We start from the raw sequence: 25,416 nt of genomic DNA on the forward strand, positions 1-25,416 counted from the left end.
ACTGAAACCGCTCCAAGTTCGATAAAAAATACGATTACGGTGAACGCACTTGTGCCACATAAAATTATATTTTATTCTCTATAAGGCAAAAGTGGCGACGATCCTGCTAAACCTGCGTGGGAAAGTTATTAAGTATCGTTATTTATTGATGGCTGTGGTTTATTGATGGAGTTAAGTGAAATTCATATATTCAACTAGGGGCACATCGGAAAATCCACCAAATCACACAAGGAGGCACAATACAGTTCTGTTGGATCAAGGCCCATGCAGGACTGCTTGGAAATCGGGAAGCCGACCAGGAAGCCAAAACCGCCGCCACTCTCCACCGAGCACCGAGCACCCGACTTTGACCACTTTCCCATCATTCCCCATGTAGGAACATTAAGCACCTCTGTAAAGCCGAAACACAAAAAGCGCACTGCAACGACTACCTCACCTCTACCACCGGAATGCACCTAAAGAACTGGCTACCAACTCTAAACCACATCAAGGAGCTCCGGAACAAGACCGCTATTTCCTTCCATCTAACTCAAATTCTCACCGGACACGGCTACCACAAGAAATACCTAAAAAGAATGAAAATTATCACCGACGATCTTTGCCCCTGTGACGGAAACATTCCACAAACAATAGACCACCTTCTACGATCATGCCCAAAATTCAGCATAGCAAGATTCAACCATGAAATCATCTGTCATAATCTCCAAATTCAACCTTACAGCCTCCAAGACTTCATTAGCAGAGAACGTACATTGACCTCATTTTGAAAACTATCCATAATCAAACCACATAATCAACAGTCTAAAAAAGTTCAACGACAGATAAAAAACAACTCATCAACACCACCTACCTTCACATTTTAACATTCATTACCACCGTCACTTTTCATTACAACACAACATCACCCCAGTGTCGCATAATTCATTAGGGATATAAAATAAAACATCCCACAGACCTTATACGGATCCAGCCGCCCGTAAACTTCGCGGTGACTGAACCCAAAATTTTAAACGCATTGCATGGGCTGCTAGTGCCTCATACACCAATTATATTATGTTGTTGCTTGATTTCATGATAACTCCCAATATTGCTTTAAGTAAACACTTTATTGATACAAAACTTTAACTATAAAAGCGCGATATTGTGTATGATAGTGTTAACGAGGACACGCGTGATGGGTGCTAATTATGAACGTGAACTGACTTGTATTTTATATTGTATTGTAAGTCATTTCGCTGAGATGGCAATGTGCGGTATGTAGACCGTACACGCATAATAAAAGAAAAAAATATTGGGGCACATATGTGCAATTTGAATTCATAAAAGAATTCTGAATCGCTTAGGGGGAGTCCGGGAGATATGACCAGGTGGGAGAGTTGAACCACGACAAATATTTCAATTCAAATTTCGCGCCACCGACGCCGTTGACAGCTCATGTCATACTTTAACAGAAGGCGCAACTTTTGGCGACGCCATATTGGCCGCTATTAGTCTGGTTTGGAAATGACTGGAGTAAACGTGGTTTCGCTGTCGCGAAGTGAAAAAAATTACAATTTTATATTTTTACACTATTTTGAAAATTAAACAGGTGAGTAGTATTATTTTATCTTATTGTACTTGTTGGTTAATGTAGTTTTACTAACAGTGATCATTTGTAATGTTTATTGTAAGAGTATAAAGAAAACATAATCTATATAAAGTAAAGGGGGGTGCGGGAGAGTTGAGCCGCATGGTGGTAGGGAGACATGATCAGTGGTTCAATTCTCCCACACTGTGCTTAAATAAGGGTTTCCTTTATTTTTATGCAGGCCAAACGTCAAAGGAGGTAAGAGGAAGGTGTTGCAAGATAGCGACAAGAGAAAAAAATCCAAAAATAAAATAAAAAACAAGTGTTGTGTTCCTACCGGTGAGTAAGGTCGCCAGAGCTCAACGAGGGTACGGAGTGCGGAGTGTTAGGGTCGGCAACGCGCATAAAACACCTCTAGAGTTGCTACGGTCACTGCTTACGGATCAGACGGGCCGTATGCTTGTTTGCCACCGACGTAAGTTGCATAAAAAATGTTCGACTGTGTGGTTCCTGCAAAGGATAGGTATATTCACGAAGTTTGCGATGGGTTAACTGGCAAAGATGTGGATAACTTTATTTGACATGAAGAATTATGTTATGTAAAATGAAAAGGACCTTGCATGTGCCTTTGATAATTTGTTGACTGAATTGATCTCATAGAAATAATTCATAATAATAATAATTTAAAGATAATTGATCTCTTGAATTTCATTTAATGTTGCGGATTTAAAATTTTATAATGTTTATTACATTTTAACATTTTGTTTTATGGGTAAAAATACTTTGTTACAACTACTTTCCTTTTTTAATAAATATATTGGATTAAACAGCAGTTTTTTCACTGTTTTTCCTACCTAACATATGTATAGTCATATCTCCCACACCCCCTGGTCAACTCTCCCATAGGTTGGGGAGACTTGAGCCAATACCCCGTTTATGAAAAATATTTTTGCAGAACTTAAATTTTGTACTTTATCAGCACTTTGCTATGCTCTAAAGATACCTATTTAGATATGTCATCTATACACGAAATATCGAGTTGCTAACACTTACGGATAAACCTCTAGTGGCTTCTGAGTAAAAAGAGGTTCAAGTCTCCCGGACTCCCCCATCATTATTTCGGAAAAATGCGATCATCTTAAACCTGTCTTAAACAGTTGCCATGAAAACTCTCATTTTGCCGTGACAAACTGTAATTAACGTTAAGTAAAATGGCTACTGCGAAGCTACTGCCACTAGGCCACCAGCGCTTTTTCGTTCAGAAAAAAATGCCTTTTAAAATCACTGGTAGTACTTAGGACTATCACTAGTTAGGTAATTAGTTTAATTTTCTCACTGAAGTATTGAATTTTCCTTTATGCCGATCAGCTGTTATTATTTTATTCTATTTATTCGTTACGAAAAACTAATTATTAGCGAGCACCGTCGGAGTTTTTCATTATCATAATTATGCCAATTATGAAATCATGATACCTGCTCCCATTAATTTCCTGTTTCATTAATTTACCTTCAGAACCTACAGAAGCACTACCTACATATTTTAATTGTACCTACTTTACAGATACATTGGCTTAAATCAAGTGGAAAATATTAATAATTCATTTCCAATTCCAGAATTTCACAGATGGCTTAATCCGTAAATTAGTGTGACGTCAAACAATATATGTACAGATACGTTAATGAATAGTCAGTAAATTGTGGATACGTATATGTCCTGTCTATATTATATTCTTCACAAGACAAGTAGTTTACTAGGATTGTCGAAATAATATAAACAATACATATTGATGAGCATGTTCGACAAACGTTGGCCCTATGGTGAATTTAAATAATATACTAAAATGATATCATTCTCAGTGTATCCTTCTCGCACTAATGCCTATATAAGAACATTTAATTATAAAGATTTTGAGCCGAAGGCCCTTCTTTGGTTTTACCGATTCCGTTTCGTGAGATACAAGATTGGAGACCCCAAACTACAGCCCGCGTAGCAAGCAAGAAGTTGAAATAATCGGCCAGTATCAATTTTTTTTACTCTAATTTTGCCTCTCTATTATTGCTGTTAGGCTTTACGCAAAGTTGGCACAGATTCTAGGAACGCAAAGATATAGTTTGCTTACAGAGGCAGCAAAAATAGCGAAGGCTTGAATTGTGGATCGATATACACACATTATTTATGTACCTATAAAATTAATTACTTAGGTATTTAATTGGGCATTATAAAAATAAACTAACTTATAATATTAAATAAAACTAAATTAAAACTAAAAACTAATACTAAATAAAATTAAAATATGTCTAAAAAATTTGGCCCCTTTGGCATGGTGCCGAGGATGCTGGCAGCATTTCCCCGCTGTATAGCGATGCTAATACGTTGTGCGAGAAAGCTGCCAGCTCTTCGGTCACCTGTGAAGTCGACCAGCCTTTTAGATAGTTCTTTAAAAAGTTGTAGAGCATTAGGACCCCACGGGCCAAGCGTCTCGACCCCAAATGGCATAAAAATGTATTCGGGGCCGAGACCCCTGTACTTTTGTATTTTAAGCTTTTCGGCCCCTTTAGCCGCGGCACCCGCACTGTTACTGGTTCCGGTGAGGTGGGAAGGGGCTAGTGTGTCTACACAGGTTGCGTCCCACACCAGCACCCTTCCCAAACTCCAGGGAATCAGGGACATACCGTCCGGTCTCTTGCCGTCGTCTCTGGCTACGCCAGTTGGCTCCAGTAGAGCTGGCACGTTGACGGATGCAAGAGACCGGCGGATTATGTCATTCAGTGCGGCGTGCCTGGAAAAGCGGCCAGCACTTTTTTGACAGGATAACCCGTGGTGTCCTAATTCGTCGACCTCACTACCGCAGGGGCACCTGTGTGGAGCACAGATGCGAACTCCAAGTCGAAGACAGGTCGCGATGCGAAGGGTGTCCGGCGTGAGGAAGGTTCCAGTGTTTGGTGAAGGATACGCCCGGAGCCAGTCACCAGATTCCCTCGACGCCGAAGCCAGTAGCCTGGCCCGTTCGCGACCTGTACTACGGCTTAGGAGGGAAGTAACTGAAATTTGGCACATGATGTCGTCCCAGCTCCTTTGGTAATTTGGATGAGTTGGGAAATCCTTACTCGGGCAAGCACTTGACCAAGCTTTCTTGGCTTCATCCAAGCCCGCAATCTCATAGTTTGAGGGAAGACCCCGTACGATTTTTCCTATGAGATTTGCGGAGCTGTGGACTGAAGACAAAAAAGCTGGTAGGGATACACTAGAAATTTTTCTGATCCCTAGCCCACCATGACGGATGGGTAGGGATGCTTGGGTCCAGGAATGATCGCACAGCTGAATGTTAAGAATGGATTCCAAAGTTGACTTGATAAGGTCATCTAAAGGTAAAATAATATTTTCAAATTTCCAAATAGGGCTACACCGAATGACGTATGTCAATTTAGGGACAAAAAGGCAGAATTTAAGTATTGAAATTGCGTAATGCGGGCTTATTTCGAGGAGACGGTTTGAGTAGTTTTTGAATTTGGAAATTGAATTTTGTATATAATTTGGAAAAGAGTCTTCGAAAATAGGAGAACCTAGGAGGCAAAGTGATTCGCGATTAACTATTTTTATGTTCGGAGTTAGGGTGTTGAATTTTTGTTCAATGTTATTGTGATTAGGGATGGAATTTGGAAAGTACAGTTCACATTTGCTAAAATTTAATTCAAGACCTATGTTCCTAAACTCTGTCTTGATTGTATACAGATCGGATAAAACAGTATCTACGTCACCTCCTAGGGTTCCATCATCTAGGTACCACACGTTAAATTTAGAATTTAGTTTTTTGATAATAGGGTTAATTGCCAAAGAGAATATGGCTGGCCCGAGCGGGTCACCCTGTTGACAGCCAACTTCTGAAGAAAGCACGTTTTCGCGATATAATAATTTTGTAGGATCTGCGTAGGATAGAAGGAGATAGTTGTAAATTTCGGGTAGGTTATGTTTTGTTTCTGTCAGCAGGGTGTCTCTATTTACGGAGTTGAAGGCATTTTTAACATCGATTTTGATCAACACTTCGGACGTCGTGTTGGAGAGGTACGTGCGTAGGGAGTGTACGGCTGCTTCGCACCCCCCTTTGGTGCCAAAACCTAGTTGTATCGGTTCAAAATGAGGTTTTAATTTAGATATTATATGCCGAACTGCTAATTTAGATGCCAGACGCCGAAGTGTTGTACCAACGGCTATTGGTCTCACCCCTCCGTCTTTTTTGTTTAGAGCTATTAGGTTGGCGCCGAAAAGAATGGGGACTATGTCAGGGTTAATGTTTCCTGTATACATTTTATTAATTAATTTTGTTATGGAATTTAGAAGCTGTTCACCTGCATCGCCTGAAGAATATGAAATGAGGTCTTTCAGATGTTGGGGTGAGATTCCGTCTAGGCCCGCTGCGGATCCAGTTTTAAAAGAAGCAATGGCATCGAGGGTTTCTTTACTATTGATTTGGAGACATACCTAGCTAGCCGTTGGTGGGTCGAGAAAATATGGCGTTGAAGGAGCTGGAGGGTGTTTAGTCTGTAAGGCCTGAAGGGTGTCTAGATTGTCTGGCGACAGCGACTCGCTTGAAAAAAGGAGACGGGCTGCACCTTTTAAATCCCCGTCGCTGATTTTGTTTTCAATATGCTTTCGACGATTAAATACTCCCGTGTTCTTATGTGTGTTTGCTGTGGAGGGCGGAAAAGTTTGATTATAGCAGTTGTTTTTAATTTTTTGTGAAAGTGAGGTATTAGAGTCAACTTCATTGACATGAAGCGTGCGGTATGAGAATAGGAAGAGATTGTGCCAGTCATCGATGCTATTATTTTCTATGCATGATTCAATGAGTTTGGAAAGATGGGTTGCTACAGTGATTCTAGCGCCACGCGGGACTCTTTTAACTACTGGGATGCTATGTTTTAAGTTGCTGAGATGAAGATGAAATGGAACAGCTGGATTGCTAGTGACCAAAGGTATGGGGGCTGATGTGACAGGGCTATTAGGAGTGATATTTTGAGTGAGGCAGTTTCTATGTGATTTCGTGAAATGTATATTAAGCCCTTTTACGGATTTAAAACTTCTAGTACATTTGCTGCATGTGTGGTTAGACGAAGTGCTGTCGCCAGGTTGGGTTGAAGATTGCATCCACACTTAAATAAGTAACTTAAAAACATAAACTACCTATACAAAAACAATGTAAGTTAACAGATGTAAAAATAAAATTTGACACTGTCAGTGACTGCGAGCTGTGACGGGATGTGCGCCGATATATGCGTAGAAGTTGCACGGTGCAAGAACTTGACACGGCGCAGGCGTAAGCTTTATGTTGTCGTGGCAACGTGCGCCGTCGGGCCAATAGCGTGGAGCACATATGTACACAACGGAAATTCAATGATGGCGACCTTTCAATGTTCTGAAGGCGAAAAGACAGCTCAGTTCATAGAGCGAGTGCGTTGTTATTTACTGCTGCAAACACTTATATGTGTGAGTCGCAAGTAAAGAAAATGTTTCTGATATAAATTACTTGACCATCACTTGTTTTAGTATTTTTACAACGTGCTTTTTGACAGCTGAGAAATGCCAAGTTTGCCTTTTTTTTTTTTTTTTTTTTTTTTTTTTTTTTTACCTATAAATAGTAGTAACGTCGTATCATTTCATATTTATTTTTATAACGTCAAGGACTCTGTAGCCGGGTATGTAGGTATAAGGTGCTAACAATTTAGTAACCGATATTTAAAAAGATATTTTAACATTACACAAAAACAATTAACTTCAAATGGAAATTAAGTAAATTTTAACTTTCCATTATGTATATTGTAATTGTATATAAATATGTGTAAAATTTTATTTCCCAAACAAAATAAATACTTAAATGAAAATTATATAAAAAAAAACATCATATGCATTTAACTAACAAGATGTTTAACACTTTTCTGTCATGTCAACAATTGTGACGTTTACAACTAAAATGTACATACATAGTCGGTTTTCGATTAGGTTGATTTAATTTTGAAGCTATATGGAAATAGCGTCTTATTGACAGCCGACAATAAGTACCCGTTTGGTTGAAAACGCCACAATTGTTTGTCTTAAATGTCATCATCGACGGGTCATTTGATTTATCAACGTGAAATGCCCAGATAAGTGTAAGGTAAAAGATATACTCCTTAGGCAGAATTGTTGCAAAAGTGTCCAGCTGTCAGCTATAAATAATAGTTCCAAATCTCTCCAGAGTAGCGCTAGAGTAGCTAAGAACCTAGGCGTTATTGACGGAGTGAAGTGCGCTGTCTATGATTAGATTTTTTTCTGAAGTATTCTAGGTGTTGTAACGCCACCTTGTTATGGTTTTTTGTCGGACCCTTTTTGGTATATAGAGATTTTGTTCCTTGCCTTTACCTTCCATAGTAAAAGAGGTTCTAGGTTCTAGAATCTGTTTAATGAGAACTCATTTAATTATCTCATTAACAAGGTGTTTTACGTAGATAATCTTAGTATAGCTTAGTTTTCTATTTTTCTCCGGAAAACATCTTAATCATAAAACCACACTTAAATATAAGTAGTCCAGGAGCCGAGTACTAGGTATCAGCTGTAAAATTATCGGTAGCTAATTTGTTAGCATCTTATATATTTAGTTGCATCGATATATAATATTATTTTAAAATCCCGTTTATAAACAATGGATGGATAAAAGAGCAGTTCGACGATATTAATTCGTAGTTCGATTGTATACTATTTATATGTACTTATCTCCAGGCAAAGTGGGTTGCTTTCGCAGTATCGTATTTGCATTATTAGCATAATATACTAGGCCCAACTTCGACTTTTGGCTCAATATCCGCCGCAAACAATCAAGTTCTTCCACTTGATTCAATTAACCGCCCGGAGGGAGGCCTAGAGCAAACATATTTCCCAAGCTGGTCAGCCAGGCAAATATCATTGTTTATTTTTGCGTTAGAATAAGTGTTGCTGGGAATTCCTAAGCTTTTCCACTGCAAGTAATAGCCGCCTAAAACTGAAGCATTAGTGAGTAATAGGAGACGAAAGTCGCAGCTGTAAATTCAGAAATTTTTGACGTAATAATATAAATTTGTGAATAAAATTGTAACTTGCATTAAACCATGCATACGACACTTTACGTCATTGTATTTAGCATTAGAAAGAATTTCGCAGACACTAAGTAAGCTTGTGGTTCCGAATCAGGAACATTTTGCGGTAAAATTTTGAAGTAAATTATAAGTATTGACCATGCTATATTAGATAATTCCATTATTATTAAACAATTAAAGAGCCAGATAAATACTACATGCTTACTTCTGTGGAGTTCTTTCTAATGCGAAATATAAAGATTTAAAGTCGGTAGTGACCCTTCCTACGAAGCAGGAGGTCTCAGATTTTATTTGTGTGTTCATCACAGCTATTTTTTCCGGTGAATCCGATGTCATGGGTGTTTTCTATGTATTCAATATTATTTACACATGTACATCTATCTATTTATATCGTCGCCTAGTACCCACCACAAGACCTTCAGCTTACTGTGGAGCTAAGTTGATTTGTGTAAGATTGTCCCATAATTCGAACTTTAAGATATGGATTGGATATGTCAGTGTCAAGTGACGTTCTTGTCTGAAGAAACGTCTCTTTTGACACTGACATATCTGAAACATATCGTATTTAGACCTAATATTAGACGTATCTTAAAGTTCGAATCGGGCTGACAGTCATTGTTTGTCGTGACAATATCATCCGAGCCTTGAGCAAGCAAAAAAAAAAAAAACAGTAAGTAGTAGGTCAAAAATCAACAACTAAGTGGACGGCATTATTCCTTAAATGTCAGGGGAGTGACTAAAAGACATGAGTTAAACCGTAAAATTAGTTTAACCATGGGCAGGATACTAAATTGAAATTATTGACGACCAGTCTGGCCTAGTGGATAGCAGTCCTGCCTATGAAGCGGATGGTCCCGGGTTCGAATCTCGGTAATAAAGGCATTTATTTCTGTAATGGACACAGATATTTGTTCCTGAGTCATAGTTGTTTTCTATGTATAAGAGCATATACATACTTACATACGTATAAGTATCTATTATACGTATGTATATCGTCACTTAGTACCTACCCATAGTACAAGCTTTGCTTAGTTTGGGACTAGGTCGATCTGTGTATGATTGTCCCCAAATATTTATTTATTTATAATTTTAGCGCTGTGTAGGTGCAATTACTTAAGAACAAAGACTCATTAATAGACCGGCCATTTATTAATCGTACACAATTGCATATTTTTCATTGCATTTTCCAGCATATTTATAAGAATTTCTGCTAGGAAGCAAATAAGCTGGATTTCATGATTATGTTTATGTTTTTAACTTCCAGTATTATTTAAGTAAAGTTCAGAATTATTTTTGAATTAATGTTAAGTAATACAGAAGAATAATAAATAAAGCTCGAGTATGATTGATATAAAGTTCTGATTTCCCTTGGGCAGTTTGTAAAGTAGTTCAAAGTTGTTTATTTACATATGAGAAAGTAGACTAAATCTAGTTAAAGTACATATTTCATGTTTACTTACAGTGATGCTTCAGTCGGCCAGAGCTAAACTCTCAACCACTGCTAAGTTAACTATAACAACTTCTTACCAGCCGCCTCTTATAAAAAGCTCTGTTTAAGTTTCGCTTTATGGATAAATATATATATATATATGGTTTAGCTAATCCTTTTAACTAATCATTCAGTTCGGAGCATCTTTTTTGGATCATTTCCTACGATCGCCAACTCCCTAGCTTATAAGGGAACAATTCAGCCGTAGCCGGAAAAAAGGATGCATGCTATTTAAAAAGCTCGCTAACCCTAACCAAGCATACGTCCAACACGCGGGCCAGTACAGTGCGACCTCCAATGAATATAGTTGAGATACCTACATGTAATGTCACAAGTAGTTATGAGTCCATACCAAAACGCTTATTATTTTCGTAGTCACCATCTAGCGTCAAGTAGCGAATTCATCAGTACCCCTACTTGCCAATAAATGTCGCGACGAACAAAAAGTCTAATGCACAACGATTCTCAGCTATTATTATAGGTAACTGGATTAACCGGAACTCTATTTTCAACTCCTTCTGCTCGTAATATTAGTTGTAAATTTTTGAGCAATACACTTTTCGTCAGCAGCGACACTCGTGACATCTAGTGACAAGCAGCGGTAATGATAAATCCGCTACTTGACGCTATAGATGTCGATTACGAAAAAAATTAGCGTTTTGGTAAGAAAACTAATGTATGGAGTGCGCACTCTATACTTACTTATTTCTCTATAGTCATATTAACTGGACATGAGCTCACAGGCAACATCAAATGTTTTATGAATATATTTATTCACAGATTGTCAGGATATCGTTATTTAACTGAGTCTTGAGGGCTCACTCCCTGTCGTCATTAGGAAGAGCTGAGCCCTCAAATTGAATGAAATCAAATATCCCCTCCTTATCTAATTTGATTGTTGGGAAGCTCGGAAGGTAACATTATGGTCTAATAAGTATTTTAATTGGATTGAAGGTAAATTAATCAGGAAGGTAACCAAGGAAATGATTGAGATTTCAATCTATTACTCATGGTTGTCGGTTATTATTTTATTAATGGAACAGTGTTTTAAAGAAACAATTCGTTGCCCATTCCATCCCTGTAATTACCTAAAAGTTTTTGGAAAATAAAGAAGATTCACAAAAATGAACAGTTTTTTTGTAGGAGTTATGTTTCATCTTACCCCTGTTTTAAATGTACCTAATTTATAATACCCTATGAAACTATTGTACCTAGTCTATACACCGTGTTCTTTTCGATTCCGTTAATTTCAAGGGTGCATTCCTGATTGACTTTTTCAAAGACACCGGTATTTTAAGTAACTCCATTACGAAGATAATCAATAATTTATTTTTATCTGTTAAGGCTGGGCACTTGCCTTAGGGCCTATTTATATATTGATTAGTGTTTAGTACGAGCACGAGTTAATACATCTGCTACTAAACGTACCTAAGTGCTATCTCGGACGATCGATGCTCGAAATGCGAATGACATTGCTATGTCACAGTTTTCAATTGTTTGGTTGAGTTGTAACAACGCAATATGCAACATATAATTTTAACTTTATTTTATATTTTTATATTTTTAAGGTTTCCGTACCTTGAAAGGAAAAAACGGAACCTTTATAGGATCACTTTGTTGTCAAGTTTTTCTCGGGAACGCGTGGAGGTATCAAGCTGGAATTTATATCAAATACTCAGGTTTACTGTCCCTTGCAGCTGTGAAAACTTCTAAGCCAATGCAATCAAAAGATACAGCCGTTTATGCCGCAAATTTCCGCTTTTCAACACTCGTAAGGGAATCAAAACCTACTGGGTACTTCCCGTGATCTCAGAATCTTGGTTGGAAATTTGGTACGAAGCAACATCTTATAGCAGAGATAAAGGAAAAATTGCGAAAACCGTAAATTTTTAGTTACATCATATAATAATATATACTTACAGGTTTGTACGGAACCCTCGGTGCGCGAGTTCGACACGCACTTGACCGGTTTTGTTATTATCCTCTAAGTTTCGTTAAGCGTACTTTACCCATACCCCGAAGTTAACGGAATTCAATAAAAACATGGCGTGTAAGACCTGCCGGCCTAGCCAAGGTGACAATCGCTATCGTTTCGACAACGAATCGCTGTGTCTCTCTATCCGTCTTCCATATTAGTGCGACAGTGACAGTTGCGTTTCGATCGCTACGGAGCGTAAGCGATTTGCACGTTGGCTACGCGGCCTGTACACTAACATCAGAGCAATAAAGTTTATATTCTATTCATTGAGGAACAATTTGACAGAGGCCGCGCAACTGACGACCAGCTGTGACACTGCAATGGCGGAAGGATTCAATGTGTGCGTGTCACGAAAGTATACCTAGGCGGATTGAGTACATTTTCTCTAGTTTGGTACGAACACCTTTCTAGCTCGGGGATAAGGTTCAATATAGTATGGCAAAAAAAGTGAGAGCGCCCTCCACTTTAGGTACAACTTCATGGATATATCGTATTTTACGAAAGATTATGTGTTAATTGATTAACTTATGTATGAAAATTTATCCTGCCTCTTTTTTTCTTTCGATCGGTATAATTTTTGCAACATTCGACCTCGCATGCGTATTTAATTTTTTTCTTCGAACAATTAATGCACTGACGTTTAAATTCTTCTGACGGCAGATTGGTAGATGAGGCCATAGAGATAACTGTCAATGTGAGTGTGTCACGCGTAAATACTAGAAAATTGTGGTGGATGATGGAATCCTATTTGTGTTTTAGCGAAACTACGTCCTTAGTATTCTAGTTTCATGATTCTATTCGATTCCATTCTATGTGTACCTACATTGAGGCTTTTTTCTATTTGGTATTAAATTCATGTAACGTTACTCGGCTCACCATATGCCACGTACATATACCGTACGTTATGAGCTTGCAAAAACTAACTACGTTAAAGATCATGTATATGCATGTATTTCTCATTAATTTAAATCTGTTTCTGGGGAGTTATGTAATTAGGCGTGTCACAAATGTAGCGGTATTAATTAGCGACATGTCGGCGTATAAATTAGTACCCGAGCGAGTACATTACTGCGACGTGACTTGATTGCGAGGTGTATTCGGCTGGGATGTTAATTGATGATGCTTAGTTAATGACATTGTTGTGAGTTACATGGTAGGCACCACAGATTTAGGATTAACTAGGTATCGCCAGTACAAGACTTGCGCGAGTTTTTAAGTAGTACAGTTCACTACTTCTCGCTCAGTGGTGCTCATGACATCCCAAGTGTCAGACATTTATTGCCACGCAACAAAATGCCTCATTGTAGCATAAATAACTGTGCGAATACGACGAGAGTGGCTAGTCGTGTGAAAGGTGACATTTCTTTTCATAAGTGAGTAATTTTGGTATTATATATCGCCTTATTTAATTTAAAATCATTTATTTTCAATTTGTAATGATGTCGTGACGTTTCTACTAAGCGGAGTCTTAATAATAGGGTCCCGTTTTGGTACGGAACCCTAAAAAAGGAATTAGCATCTGACAAAAAATAAGGCTAAGCATGATGTCAAGGGAATATAAATAAATGTTTGGGGTAAAGTCTCATATAATTATCCTATATTTATGTCTGCACCTGTCTGTCTTAGGAATTTCTGTTCCGTAAAAATACTTATGAAAAAAAACAATTATGGAAAATAGCAGAAACAATAATGTAAGTTGATTTACTTTAACACATATTATTACTTACTTACTTATTATTGTGTTTCTATGAATGAATGCTTGGCCATGTAGCCGTTAGTTAATGTTGTAAAAAAAAATACCTGGTAGTTTGTAGCTAGGAGCAAACGTTCCGAGAAAGGGCTAGAATTCCTAGCATCAGTTTAAAGTCTAAATCATTGTTTCTCCTAAACTAAAAGTATTACACTTTACGAAAGTTTAACATTTTTCCTAAGCGGCTTTAATTACTTCTAGTATTTTTTTTTTTTGGTATTCTTTCTGAAACCAGAAAATATATTCCAGCAGTTTAGCTATAGAAAACAGCATCGAAATAAACAAATAAGGTTGCTTGAACAGGTTATTAGCTTAAAAAACTACACAAGTATTTACCTAAAATTCAAACAATAACTACTTAACTAATTCTCCGAGATCTTAATAGGTTTTTCTTGTCAAAGAAACCACGAGGTAAAGACAACGAAACGTGAACAATAAAAACAAGCTATAATATAAACTGGGTTCTGGAATGGGTAATAAGCTTATTTTACATGAAAACTTCGCCGACGAACAAATCGATGTCTTGTTCAAAGTTTGAGGAGTGTGCATTTAAGATCTCTTCCTAGCTCTTTTTGTTGAACAAATAGCAAATAGGTACCTACAGCGCGCTACGGATGCATTTCATGTTTTTAGAAATATATAAAGTTGCGTATTAGGTACCTAATAGATGATCTGTGCTAATAGGCAACTTACGAGTATATTTGGATTTTATGCGTAGTCTGAATTTTTTATGACTAAATACCTAGGTACCTACCCTAGGTATTTAGTCATAAAAAAATTCAGTTAATCTACGTTTTATTAGGTAAAAATAAGGAACCAGATCCTGATTAGTGTTTGATTCTGAAACTGTTATGGATTTGATCGGTCAGCTGTCAAAAGAGACGCTTCTTGATCAGAAATATAGTGATATTTCTGATCAAGCAGCGTCTAGCCACTGCTCACAGCTCACAGCTGACAGATTAAATCCATAACAGTTTCAGTACATGAAATTAAAATCGGAATCAGACTCAACGTTACAGTGTCAACATTTCTAAAAAGTTAACAATAAATAATACAAAATTTTGGCTACTGTCGGATATATGTTGGGTATTTAGAGACTTGAAATTAGATACCAATTGTGGTGGCTGTTGTGTTGGATTTCTACACTGAGACGTCGCACTGATTTCATTCATATTTTACGTGTCTGAATAATACGGACGTACCGTAATGGACTCGTCATTACCGCTCGCCACGCCGTGCACGTCGCACTGCTACAAGCGGGTCGGCTAATGCTTGTTGGGATCATCCCACATTGCCCACTGAATCGCAATGACCCTTATTATGCCATAAACAAACATTATGCTTCTACTATGAATAATATTTATGTGTTCAATGCTTGTATAGGGAAAATACAGAACTCGGCTGGCTCTGTCTAATAGACACCCAGATTTGGCATTGCCGCTCGCCACGCGAATCACGTACGACGGTTACACGGATAGCGGCCAGCTCTTTTTGGAACCATTGTGTCAACCGAATCGCAGTCACCCAAAAAGCTCCATTATAGTTGGATAAATTAATTTTTTGATTCTCTTGATTGGTACAAGATATTATTGAATAAATAAATAAATATTTGGGGACAATCTTACACAGAATGACCTAGCCCCAAACTAAACAAAGCTTGTGCTATGAGTACTAGGTGGCGATATACATACGTATATAGAAAAATATATACGAGTATGTACATAGAAAACACCCATTACTTAGGAAAAAATACCTGTGTTCATCAACAAATAAATGCTCTTTCTGGGATTCGAACCCGGGACCATCGGCTTCATAGGCAGGGTCACCCAGTAGGCCAGACCGGTCGTCAGAATAAAAAAAAACTAATAGTTTCTCATCTAGATAGAGAAGTCAGGAGGAGAAAATACATCTCATATTGTTATGATGATTATTAATTCAGATAAAAATATTATTTTACTTAGTCGAATTTAAACTGTTAGAATGCTAACATAAGATTAATTTTACCATTTCAGGCTACATTTCCACCAGAGATGTGCGAGGATGAGTAGCGAGGGATGTGTTTGTTAAGAAACAAAAGAAACTCTTCATCTGTTTTCCTCGCTCAGCGTATAGTGAATCATCCTCGCACTTTCTGGTGGGAACGCAGCTGGAAACGGTAAAATTAGTCTTAACGATATGTTTCAAAAAGCCTGAGGTATCCCTTTCAAGCACTAACATTGCCAAGGACGGGTTGACGCCGGATAGACAGCAGCAGAGTCAGCGCAGAGTAGGTATGAACCTACTCGAGTCAAGTATTTCAGTAGGTAGCAGACGTTTAGTGGGTAATATTTGCATTTACTCCTAACCAGACCTCAGAAATTTCTGAGAGGAGGTATATCAGCCAACACTAGGTCTAGGTTAGGCCTGCTTAACATGATTCTGTTAAGCAGGTTGATAGTAAAGAAAAAATTGGAAGAATTTGCTTAGCGTTTGATCTCCACTGCAAGTCGAGGATGTGTAAGTATGAAAATCAAAATAAATAAATAATATAAACAGATTAGTACTTTTTTTGCTAGTTAAATATATAAACACGATTGGTATATATCAAACATAACACAATATATATTAATTAAATTATGTGCAATAGTTCGAATATTCCAGTCTGCTCAGAACTATTTACATAGGTATAGAATAACCTGTCTGGAAAACTTGTTCTAATATTCTAGTAGGTTTGAAATGCTTGTTGTTCCTCTACATACATCATATAGCAAAACTGCATTAAACTTTGGTTGGATGGCGGCCAGGCCGCCGGTCGATATGCGCATCTCTATCATTTATTGTGCATCGAGTACATAGCAGTTCACTGCTTGTATTTGGGAACCATCACACATAATTTATTCTCCAAATTTAGAATAAAAAATAAGCATATCAACCATTGAACCGTGATGGACCTCTCTATTAAGTACATTTTCCAATCTGCACACGAGCTCAGTGGATGTTCAAGAAGGGTTTACCGCAAAAGTCGAAATTTGACATTTTGTTAAGTATCTATTTAACCCCTTTAATAAGTACTGAATAATCCCTCATAATAGTATAAATAAAATTTTAATCACATGAGTAGAGCCGGAGCAACTAACAACTTTTGGATTAGCCCTCGTATGCAAGAGTGGCAAGAAGGCCGACAAAGAAATTTAGATTTTTGCTGAAGGCCCGGGAGATTGTGTATTGCGCACCGCCCCTGCAATTCCTCGGAACTCGTGTGTATACTGTGGATAGGTTCCCATATTATCATAAAATATGTAAACCGGTAGTAAATAACTAGATCAACGATCCTACAACCAGCAATTTATAAAACGTGAAAGAGTTTGTCACTCCGTTTACCCGTAACCTAAGACAGTATATATTTATGTATGTGACATTCATGTTATTATCTCGCACCTTCAGGCCTAATATACGATTCTTCTTACTTTCGTACTTCCGCACGTGTAAACATGAGATATGTCATATTAGAATGTCGAGGTACATCTTTGCACGTGTTTTACCGTATTCGATATGTGGTATTCGTTCCTGCGAACGTGTATTTATAGGTCGTTAAATGAGAGGCTGACAGACATGTTGTCATTTTGTACATAATGAATTATTCATTTTTCGAGAGTGAAAATATATGTTGTGAAAATCGAGTGGGAGTTTTATCTTATCAGATCACTATGAATCAATTCTTAGAAATAATAATAAAAAACAAACCAATGGCAAATAAAGGAAACAACATTGCTCTAGAAATTAAAATTGGAGCAGAAACAGTCGAGATCTAATTGCCTGAATAGCTTAACATTTCACAAATCGTCTCGCAGTAGAGACCACTGGGTGTTGGCGCTCAGAGGCGCGGTCTGAGGCAGCTCGGGAGTCGGTTGCGAGAGATGGGACTTGATCTCCGCTCCGGATCAAATGTTCCTGCCTGCGTTGCCAACATGCCAATCGTTAACGCTCCGTAGCGTAACGTAGTCATCTCTCTCTATTACTCTTCCGTATTAGTGCGACAGTGAAAGTTGCGTTTCGTTCGCTATGAAGCGTTAACGATTGGCACGTTGGATACGCGGGCTGGTGCAAAGGTTTATCCATCGCGGTTCAACGCGGAAACGTTGCAAGCGTATTGGGTCTTTTTGCGCCGGGAATGATTCGTGGTAGGTTAATTATTTCACTAGAAGGTATTGGTTTGTTTGTGTAATAATTTGTTATTAAATTAGTATAAAACTTGTATATACTTTTTACATATATTGTTATATTTTAGTTTTATGTTAATTCATGATTTTTGAACGTATTTTATGACATATAAATTATGAATGTATATAAGGTTCTTCTCAAAGTCATAATATAAATTTTAGTACAGAAAGAACCTCGCATCTAAGCCCACGAAGAAAACCGTATACAATATAACAGGAAAAATGTTATGGTTGTAATTGGATCAACGCTCGAGCTATAATTTCCAAATTACCAGTAACCTTAAAATACAAATGACAACTGAATGAAATGTATACCTCAAAGAATTCTAAAGAGGAATATTTCCATATATTAAGTAATTCATATTAAGAATGTTCAGTATTATGCCTAGGCCTAGCCCCAGGTAAACTGCGTTGCAAGTCTCGGCAGGCCGACGAGGACGCAGCTATGCGGTGTAATGAGATAGCAAAATCGATTGCTCCCTCTAACACATAACTGCGTCTCTGAGGCTTGCCATGCATGTAAATCAGGCTTTATATATATTAGACACGCTACCTACGTACCTTACGTTACGACCATCTAAATTACATCGCGCAGACTTGAAAGTCTCCTTATATAAAGTCGTGTCTACATCGGAAAATAAAAACATTAGGGCTTTATAACCAACTTCGACAGTATTTCGAAAACTTTGAGTGCTTCGCCGGGCGCTTAAAAGAAAGTTGATCGCATTGCATATTTAAGAGGAAAGGGGCGACCACTTCTTTATACAGACGTAGTCCCCATTTTTCTCATTGGATTATCTATACCTTCGTTTGACTTTTTCGATATAAAGCAAAAATAGTTACTCTTTAATATGTGCGATGGTACCTGTAAAATAGGAAAACTACATGGTCAATATAAATTTATATCTGAAAAATTAAGTGACGTAATGTATGGAAATATCATTTGTTTATTGTCCAGAAAATGTATGGCGTCTAACATTTTATTAAAAAAAACAGATGTAGCAAGAAACTATGTGGTAGAGAATACTTTATGACGATTATGTACTATAGAGTTTTATTCACAATAAATATACTTAATTTATTTTATTTTATTTATGTACGGTTCACCAACAATTGTTGACATCGATACATTAAAAACGTACAAGCTAATACATGTAAGGAGTGGTGTCATAATTACTTACAGGTAAACACGGCATGCGAAATAAATATAAGTAAACAACTATAGAACAACCAAAATTTCAAAATAAATTCTAATTACTTATGTTTAAAAAAATATTTTCGGACAGATTTTCTAAATTTATTTAGTGGGTCATATTGCATATCCGCCTTGTCACAGCAACCATTAGCAATTTTAAATAACCTGCATATTGGAGAGTTAGTGCCTGAAACGGATCTTCTAAGCGGGGCGTAAAGAGGGGTGATAGCATTACGGGGGAAACGGGATGGAGCACGAAAGTTCAACAATGTCAGCAGTTGTGGACAATCTATTTTGTGGTTCACTAATTTGTACAAAAAAGTTGCATCTAGGAGCATCCCTCGGTCTTCTAGGGAATCCATCTTGAAATATTGCAGTTTCCTTTGATAGGATATTGATCTTTTAGCCATAACACGTGCCTGAAAAGCTAAGTGACGAGTGAACCTTTTTTGAATACGCTCTAACCGTAATGAGTAAGTAGCATAATGCGGCCTCCAGACAACGCTGCAATATTCCAAAATATTCCTCGCCAGACTATTATATAGCAATACATAAGATACGAGTATACGAGTGTTACTTTTTATTACAAGCTTTTATTTAGTTTCACTTGTCCCGTTGTCTGTAATCAAATCTTGCAAGTTAAATTTGATCCACTTCCCAGTTTCCGATGATGCTGAAAATTTGCATACACATGTATTTAAGCCGGGTGACAATGCAATATTATGGTACCATGGAGCTGATCTGATGATGGAGACTGGAGGTGGCCATGGGAACTCTATGATAAAACAACGCAACCTCATTGTGCTTGGGGTTTTTAGAATTGGCTCGATGAGTATTAGTTGCATGTGGACAAAAGTACAGTCAGCGATAAAAGCTTGTACCAAAAATGAAATTTTTGCCATAAACTTATTCTTGGGTATTCTCAGACAATATAAATAGTGCTCGTAATGTTACTGAGATCAACGAACACGTATTATCTCGTTACAAAGGCGCGTATATTTTCACCCAAGCTCAAACTACAAAGAATGTTTCGCATTATTTTGGCTTTTCTCTTTTTTAGACGAGATTGATACCCAAAGGGTGGTATATTACGCGTAATACTCGTATATATCCATGTAGGTTCATATAACTCTGTGTAAGTAGATATACTGAATATGGTACGGTTTTTATTATGATTATTATAAATAAATAAATAATATTATAGGACATTATTACACAAATCGACCCGTCACGCTCACGGCTCACGTTCTAAACCTACAATTTCTATTTCCTCCTGTGGCACACAGTATGCAAAAAAATATTTAGGCGTACTTGTAATATGTATAATGAATCTCTTAACGATATAGATATTTTTGTTCATAATTTGAAAGTGTTCAAGAAAAGTTCGGCAAATTTTTGTTAACTAGAAATTGATAAATTGGTTCCACTCATATTTTTCATAGTTTTGTTACTTTACTTGCATGTACAACTAAACCGGTAATTTATAATTGCGTAATTTACATTTCTGTGTAATAGTTTTCTTAGTAACGTTGGAAGCTTTATGCCTATTTTTAGTATATTTATTTAAGACATATTTGTAAAAGGCTGTTTGTTTTCTAAATAAATTAAAAAAAAATACTTAGTCCCACAGTGAGTTCAAGGCTTGTGTTGTGGATACTCAACAATATATATAATAAATAAAAACGTAAAAAATAGAAAACACCCATGACTCAAGAACAAATATCCGTGCTCATCACACAAATAAATGCCCTTACCGAGATTCGCCATTGTGTAGAGGAGCCATTATAGGCAGGGTTACAACCCACTAAGCCAGACCGGTTGTCAAGTTATTATGAGGTTATAAATCATGAGGGAATAGATGAACATACATACATACATTACTATCATGTAGTTTGTAGTCCTTGACACACGACGTTATATAACGTTATATGCAGATATACAAACATCTATGCAGGGGGAGGTATTAGTGATCATGGCTGCCTATGCATGTTTATGCGTGTTTATACAATCTAACACTGTTTTGTATTACTTAATCCTTAGTACATGTATCAGTTAATCTATTCACAGTTGAATTAATGCCTGAAGGTTTCTTGTTCGATCTTGCGGTCCGTTTGTAAATCATTGGAGCAAATTCCTGACCCCAGAACACACGACGCGGCCCACATACTTTCAGGGCCTAAGATACTTTATCCATTACTATTAGTGATGTATAGCTTTGGTATCAGTAACCTTCGTTTAAGAGTTATACATACATTTAATTTGTACTTTGTACTAGTAGTACAGTCAGCATCAATAGCATCCGATGAAAAAAACGTGGCAAATGTATGTATCTGCCACCTTGAAATACTTTTCCAAATAGAGATATAAGTACGTAGGTCTATCTCCACAGTTCGCGTTTAAAAGTATTCGCTACAGTCGAATTGTAATACAGATAGAGACATGCCTCTTATAAATAAGACGTTAGAGAATGTACACATTTCAAATATTGTTAACATTTTGGTGAAACGGAAAACGACTATTGCTCAGGCCCGACTTCGGGCCCAACATCGGGCCTTGTTGCATGTGGATGTAATTTGCCCCATACTTTTGACTCGTACTTTTGATGCACACTGTTTAACTAGGTCAAACTAAATGCGATTACTAATCAACTACATTATAGTTGATAAGTAATCGTTTGTCTTATTCTATCATTTAGATTTATATGTTTGTAAGAACGGCACAAAACATAAATTAAGTAATGAAGGTTTCAAAAGTTTTATGAATATGGGGGTTAGTTACAAGCGAATTATTATGAAATAATTTAAATTTTTATATTTTAATAATTAAAATTTCATGTTTTCTATGATATAAATTCTCGGCGGCAGTGATTTCATGATTAGATTACTTATCCGGAGGATGTAAAACTGATTTTACCAACTGTGCTAGTTCAGTAAATTTATCAACTAATTCATGATTATGTTACACAAACTGTGCTACATTTAAAAGTGTTTTCCAGACGGATAAAAAAAAATGATTAGCTACTGTCATACTCCAAGTACTTATGGTCCAAGAGCATGGGTGTTTTTAAATCGAAACCAATTGAATCGGTTCAACTAAATCTGTACTTCAACCATTAACGAAGAAACCAATTAGAATATCTGGAATAACCATAGAGTGATGACATAGTTGCCGTTACCGAGTCGTGTCGGGTACACGAGCGTGGCCGTCACGCCAGGATCCTCCACCCTTTAATGGACGACTCGCTTAAGGAGCCCCATATTTTACACAGTTTGAAGAAATTGGATCAATTTGATGATCTACGGTCCGTAGAAGGGGTTGAGAGATGGGTGTCCTCTATTTGAGGCGATTTTGTTCGTTGTCCGGTTCCGCAGTTTTCCAATTAAAAAAGCGCGATGAAATAATAGCAAACTGAAATGATAGATTTATAAAGCAATAAATTAGTTATTTTCAAACCGGATAGCTATTAGCTATTACAAAATGATTAGCTAAAAATAGCTACAAAACATGATTTGTAACATTGTACATAGGTAGTTTGCATTAATAATATAAATTGAAAATAATATTACATCTCAGTTTAGGTGCTAATTCCTTACTCGATAAACTCGTTAAAGCTGTAAAAAGTGTGCTCGATAAGCCATCGTTGTGTTTAAAAGTTTATTAATGATGGCGCTTTCGTGACATGACCTGGCAGTCGGTTGTACACAGTCGGCCCCATCACGTGGGTTTGTTTCGCTGACTTTGTTAACCTATGCTTAACACCCAATAGTCTGTGGGCACTCCGCAAGTTATGCACCTCCTCTCGCGTACTCATTAAGGTGGCACCGAACATAGACCGCTACTTGGTATATTACCACAGACGGCAGCGTGAGTATCTGGAGGTCCTTGAAGTGCGGCTTTGCTGATGTACCCTGTCCTACCAGCACAATCGCTCGGACGGCTCTTTTTTGCATTTGGAAGATGCGCTCCCAGTCGGCAGCGCTGCCCCACAGCTCTGCGCCGTATTGGAGTACCGAGTGCACAGTGGCAAAGTAGCAAGATCTTAGCACATCTCTGGGCACCACCCTTGCAAGGCGTCGCAGTGCGAAACAGGCACCCGCCAGTTTGTTACAAGCTTTGATAGTGTGTGCTTCCCACCGGAGGCCCCTATCTTGTCGGTACGCATGAAGGTTGATATTGGGCTGTAGCCGCGCGCGTCATATGACGTCTTTGGCGGTCAAAAGGTTAATAGCACTAATAGAGTCAGAATCGTGCTTCTTTGCAGATGATGGAAAGTTCTTCGCTAACCCTCATGTTTCTTCTGGCCAGCTGCAATCTGACTTGGAACGGTTAACGGAGTGGACTTCGCAGTGGATATTAAAATTGAATGTTAACAAGTGCGCAGTTCTGCACCTCGGTAAAAAAAACCCTATGGTTCAATACACGATAGAAAGCTCTCGAATTGCAGCGGTGACGTCTCAAAAGGATCTCGGTGTGACAGTTACAAATAACCTGAAGTTGGGTGAGCACATAAAGTCAAAAAGGCGAATTCGTTCTTGTATGTTATAAAACGCTCTTTCCAATCCATATCTGTTGAAGTTTTTATCAAAAATAATAAAACATATGTCCGCCCTTTGCTTAAATATGTTTTCCAAGTATGGAATCCCTATTTTGTCAAAGATGAGTGCACAGCGAAGAACCACCAAGATTCCATTTAAGCTAGAATACCTACCTTATGAAGAAAGGCTAAAGGTACTGAAGCTGCCCACACGCCAGGAGAGCGAGAGGACACCTTATCGAGTGTTTTAAGATTGTTACCCATTGTTACTACCTCCCCGACATTCACGATTTAATTAATAAGAGAACTATCAGCCGTGAGACCCGAGGTCACAGCCTAAGAATTGTTTGCACTCCCACTTCTACTAAAGCTGCATATGATTATTTGTCCAACCGTGTCGTGGCAGCTTGGAACCGTTTACCGGATAGTGTTTTAACTGCTCCCTCGGTCAATGTGTTTAAAAACAGATTGGACAAGTGGCTTTTAAACAATAAGTTAGACTGATGTTACTTAGTGATGTGATACGACTTTACAAACTTTGAACTGTATAATACAGGACACTGTGTGACATAGGCTCATCAGCTAAATAGCTGTTCGCCTGTAATTACATAAGAATAATATTCCAGACTTATTGTTAGGCAAAAAAATATAAATATGAATAAGAATGCCAAGTTTGCAGAGGGACTTTTAAACGAGTTACTATTATGCAAATTCCGAGATAGTCTATTAACTATACCTTACGTGAGTGGATTGATTATTAAGCTTACTCCTGTAGGTATTGAACAGGCATTGTTAGGTACATAAGTATAAAGTAATTCTGGAATTCCAAAAAAACTCTAAATATAATTCAGAACAGTAGCAGTAACGGTAACCGGAGATTAGAAGAATATTGCGTAAGTGACAACACTGCATACAAATCCATGCGTATAAAGTCAAATTGGTGGTTCTACAATACTCTTTACTTAGAAGATATTTGCGATTACTGAATTCATTCCAATATCTGAAGTTAGCTCGAGGCATCTTAATCAACTACAAGTTCATTATTACAGAATGGTACCCGTGCTACCTACTTACCAACAAAATGATATTATAGGAAAGTTCTATTCATTCGTGTCACCGTTCGTAAATATTACAGTTGGTATTTTACTACACTCAAAACATTGCGTGGGTAAGTATTTAGAATTAATTATGTACAACTGTACAACCGCAAGGATAAAACGAAATTAACTAAGCAGTAAACGTCTGTTCGCATCGTGATTTCCCAACAATTCCCAACTCGTAAGCTGACCCTTCGTCGGCCATTCGTTTTCAGCTATTCAGAGCATGTCGGCTCAGCAGATTAGCCTGTACATAAAGTCTAAAGTACCTGAAACTTTTCAAACTATATTTTCGTATTTTGAGTATTTTAGAGTTTATTTCTAGTGTCTGAATTGTTTGATACAAGTAGGTACATACAAGAGTTCATATGGCATTGGCATAGGAATTGTTTGTGACTTTGCTGATTTGATAGCAACATTATCTCCACGATTGATAGGGATCGAGACGAACGCATTCGCGGTAACCTTGGAGTGAGAACTGTGCAAGTGTTATTTAAAAG

At 37.5% G+C, this 25,416-nt stretch overlaps 1 protein-coding gene and 1 long non-coding RNA gene across 2 annotated transcripts; one reads left to right on the forward strand and one right to left on the reverse strand.

Moving 5' to 3' along the window:
* Window positions 1–1,340: 1,340 nt before the first annotated feature.
* LOC133532792 (uncharacterized) lies at window positions 1,341–1,899 on the forward strand. The gene is made up of 2 exons (XR_009801756.1): window positions 1,341–1,588; window positions 1,809–1,899. It is a non-coding gene; the product is annotated as an uncharacterized LOC133532792 (long non-coding RNA).
* A 1,916-nt stretch (window positions 1,900–3,815) lies between these two features.
* LOC133532798 (uncharacterized) lies at window positions 3,816–7,182 on the reverse strand. Its single transcript, XM_061871652.1, has 2 exons — window positions 6,656–7,182; window positions 3,816–6,256 (listed from the first exon to the last, which is right to left on the reverse strand). Exon 2 carries the CDS (start codon window positions 5,871–5,873, stop codon window positions 3,855–3,857), a length of 2,019 nt encoding a protein of 672 aa, XP_061727636.1. The 5' UTR covers window positions 5,874–6,256; window positions 6,656–7,182; the 3' UTR covers window positions 3,816–3,854.
* Window positions 7,183–25,416: the final 18,234 nt, after the last annotated feature.

Source organism: Cydia pomonella, chromosome 2, assembly GCF_033807575.1.
Source record: "Cydia pomonella isolate Wapato2018A chromosome 2, ilCydPomo1, whole genome shotgun sequence".
Taxonomy (NCBI): domain Eukaryota; kingdom Metazoa; phylum Arthropoda; class Insecta; order Lepidoptera; family Tortricidae; genus Cydia; species Cydia pomonella.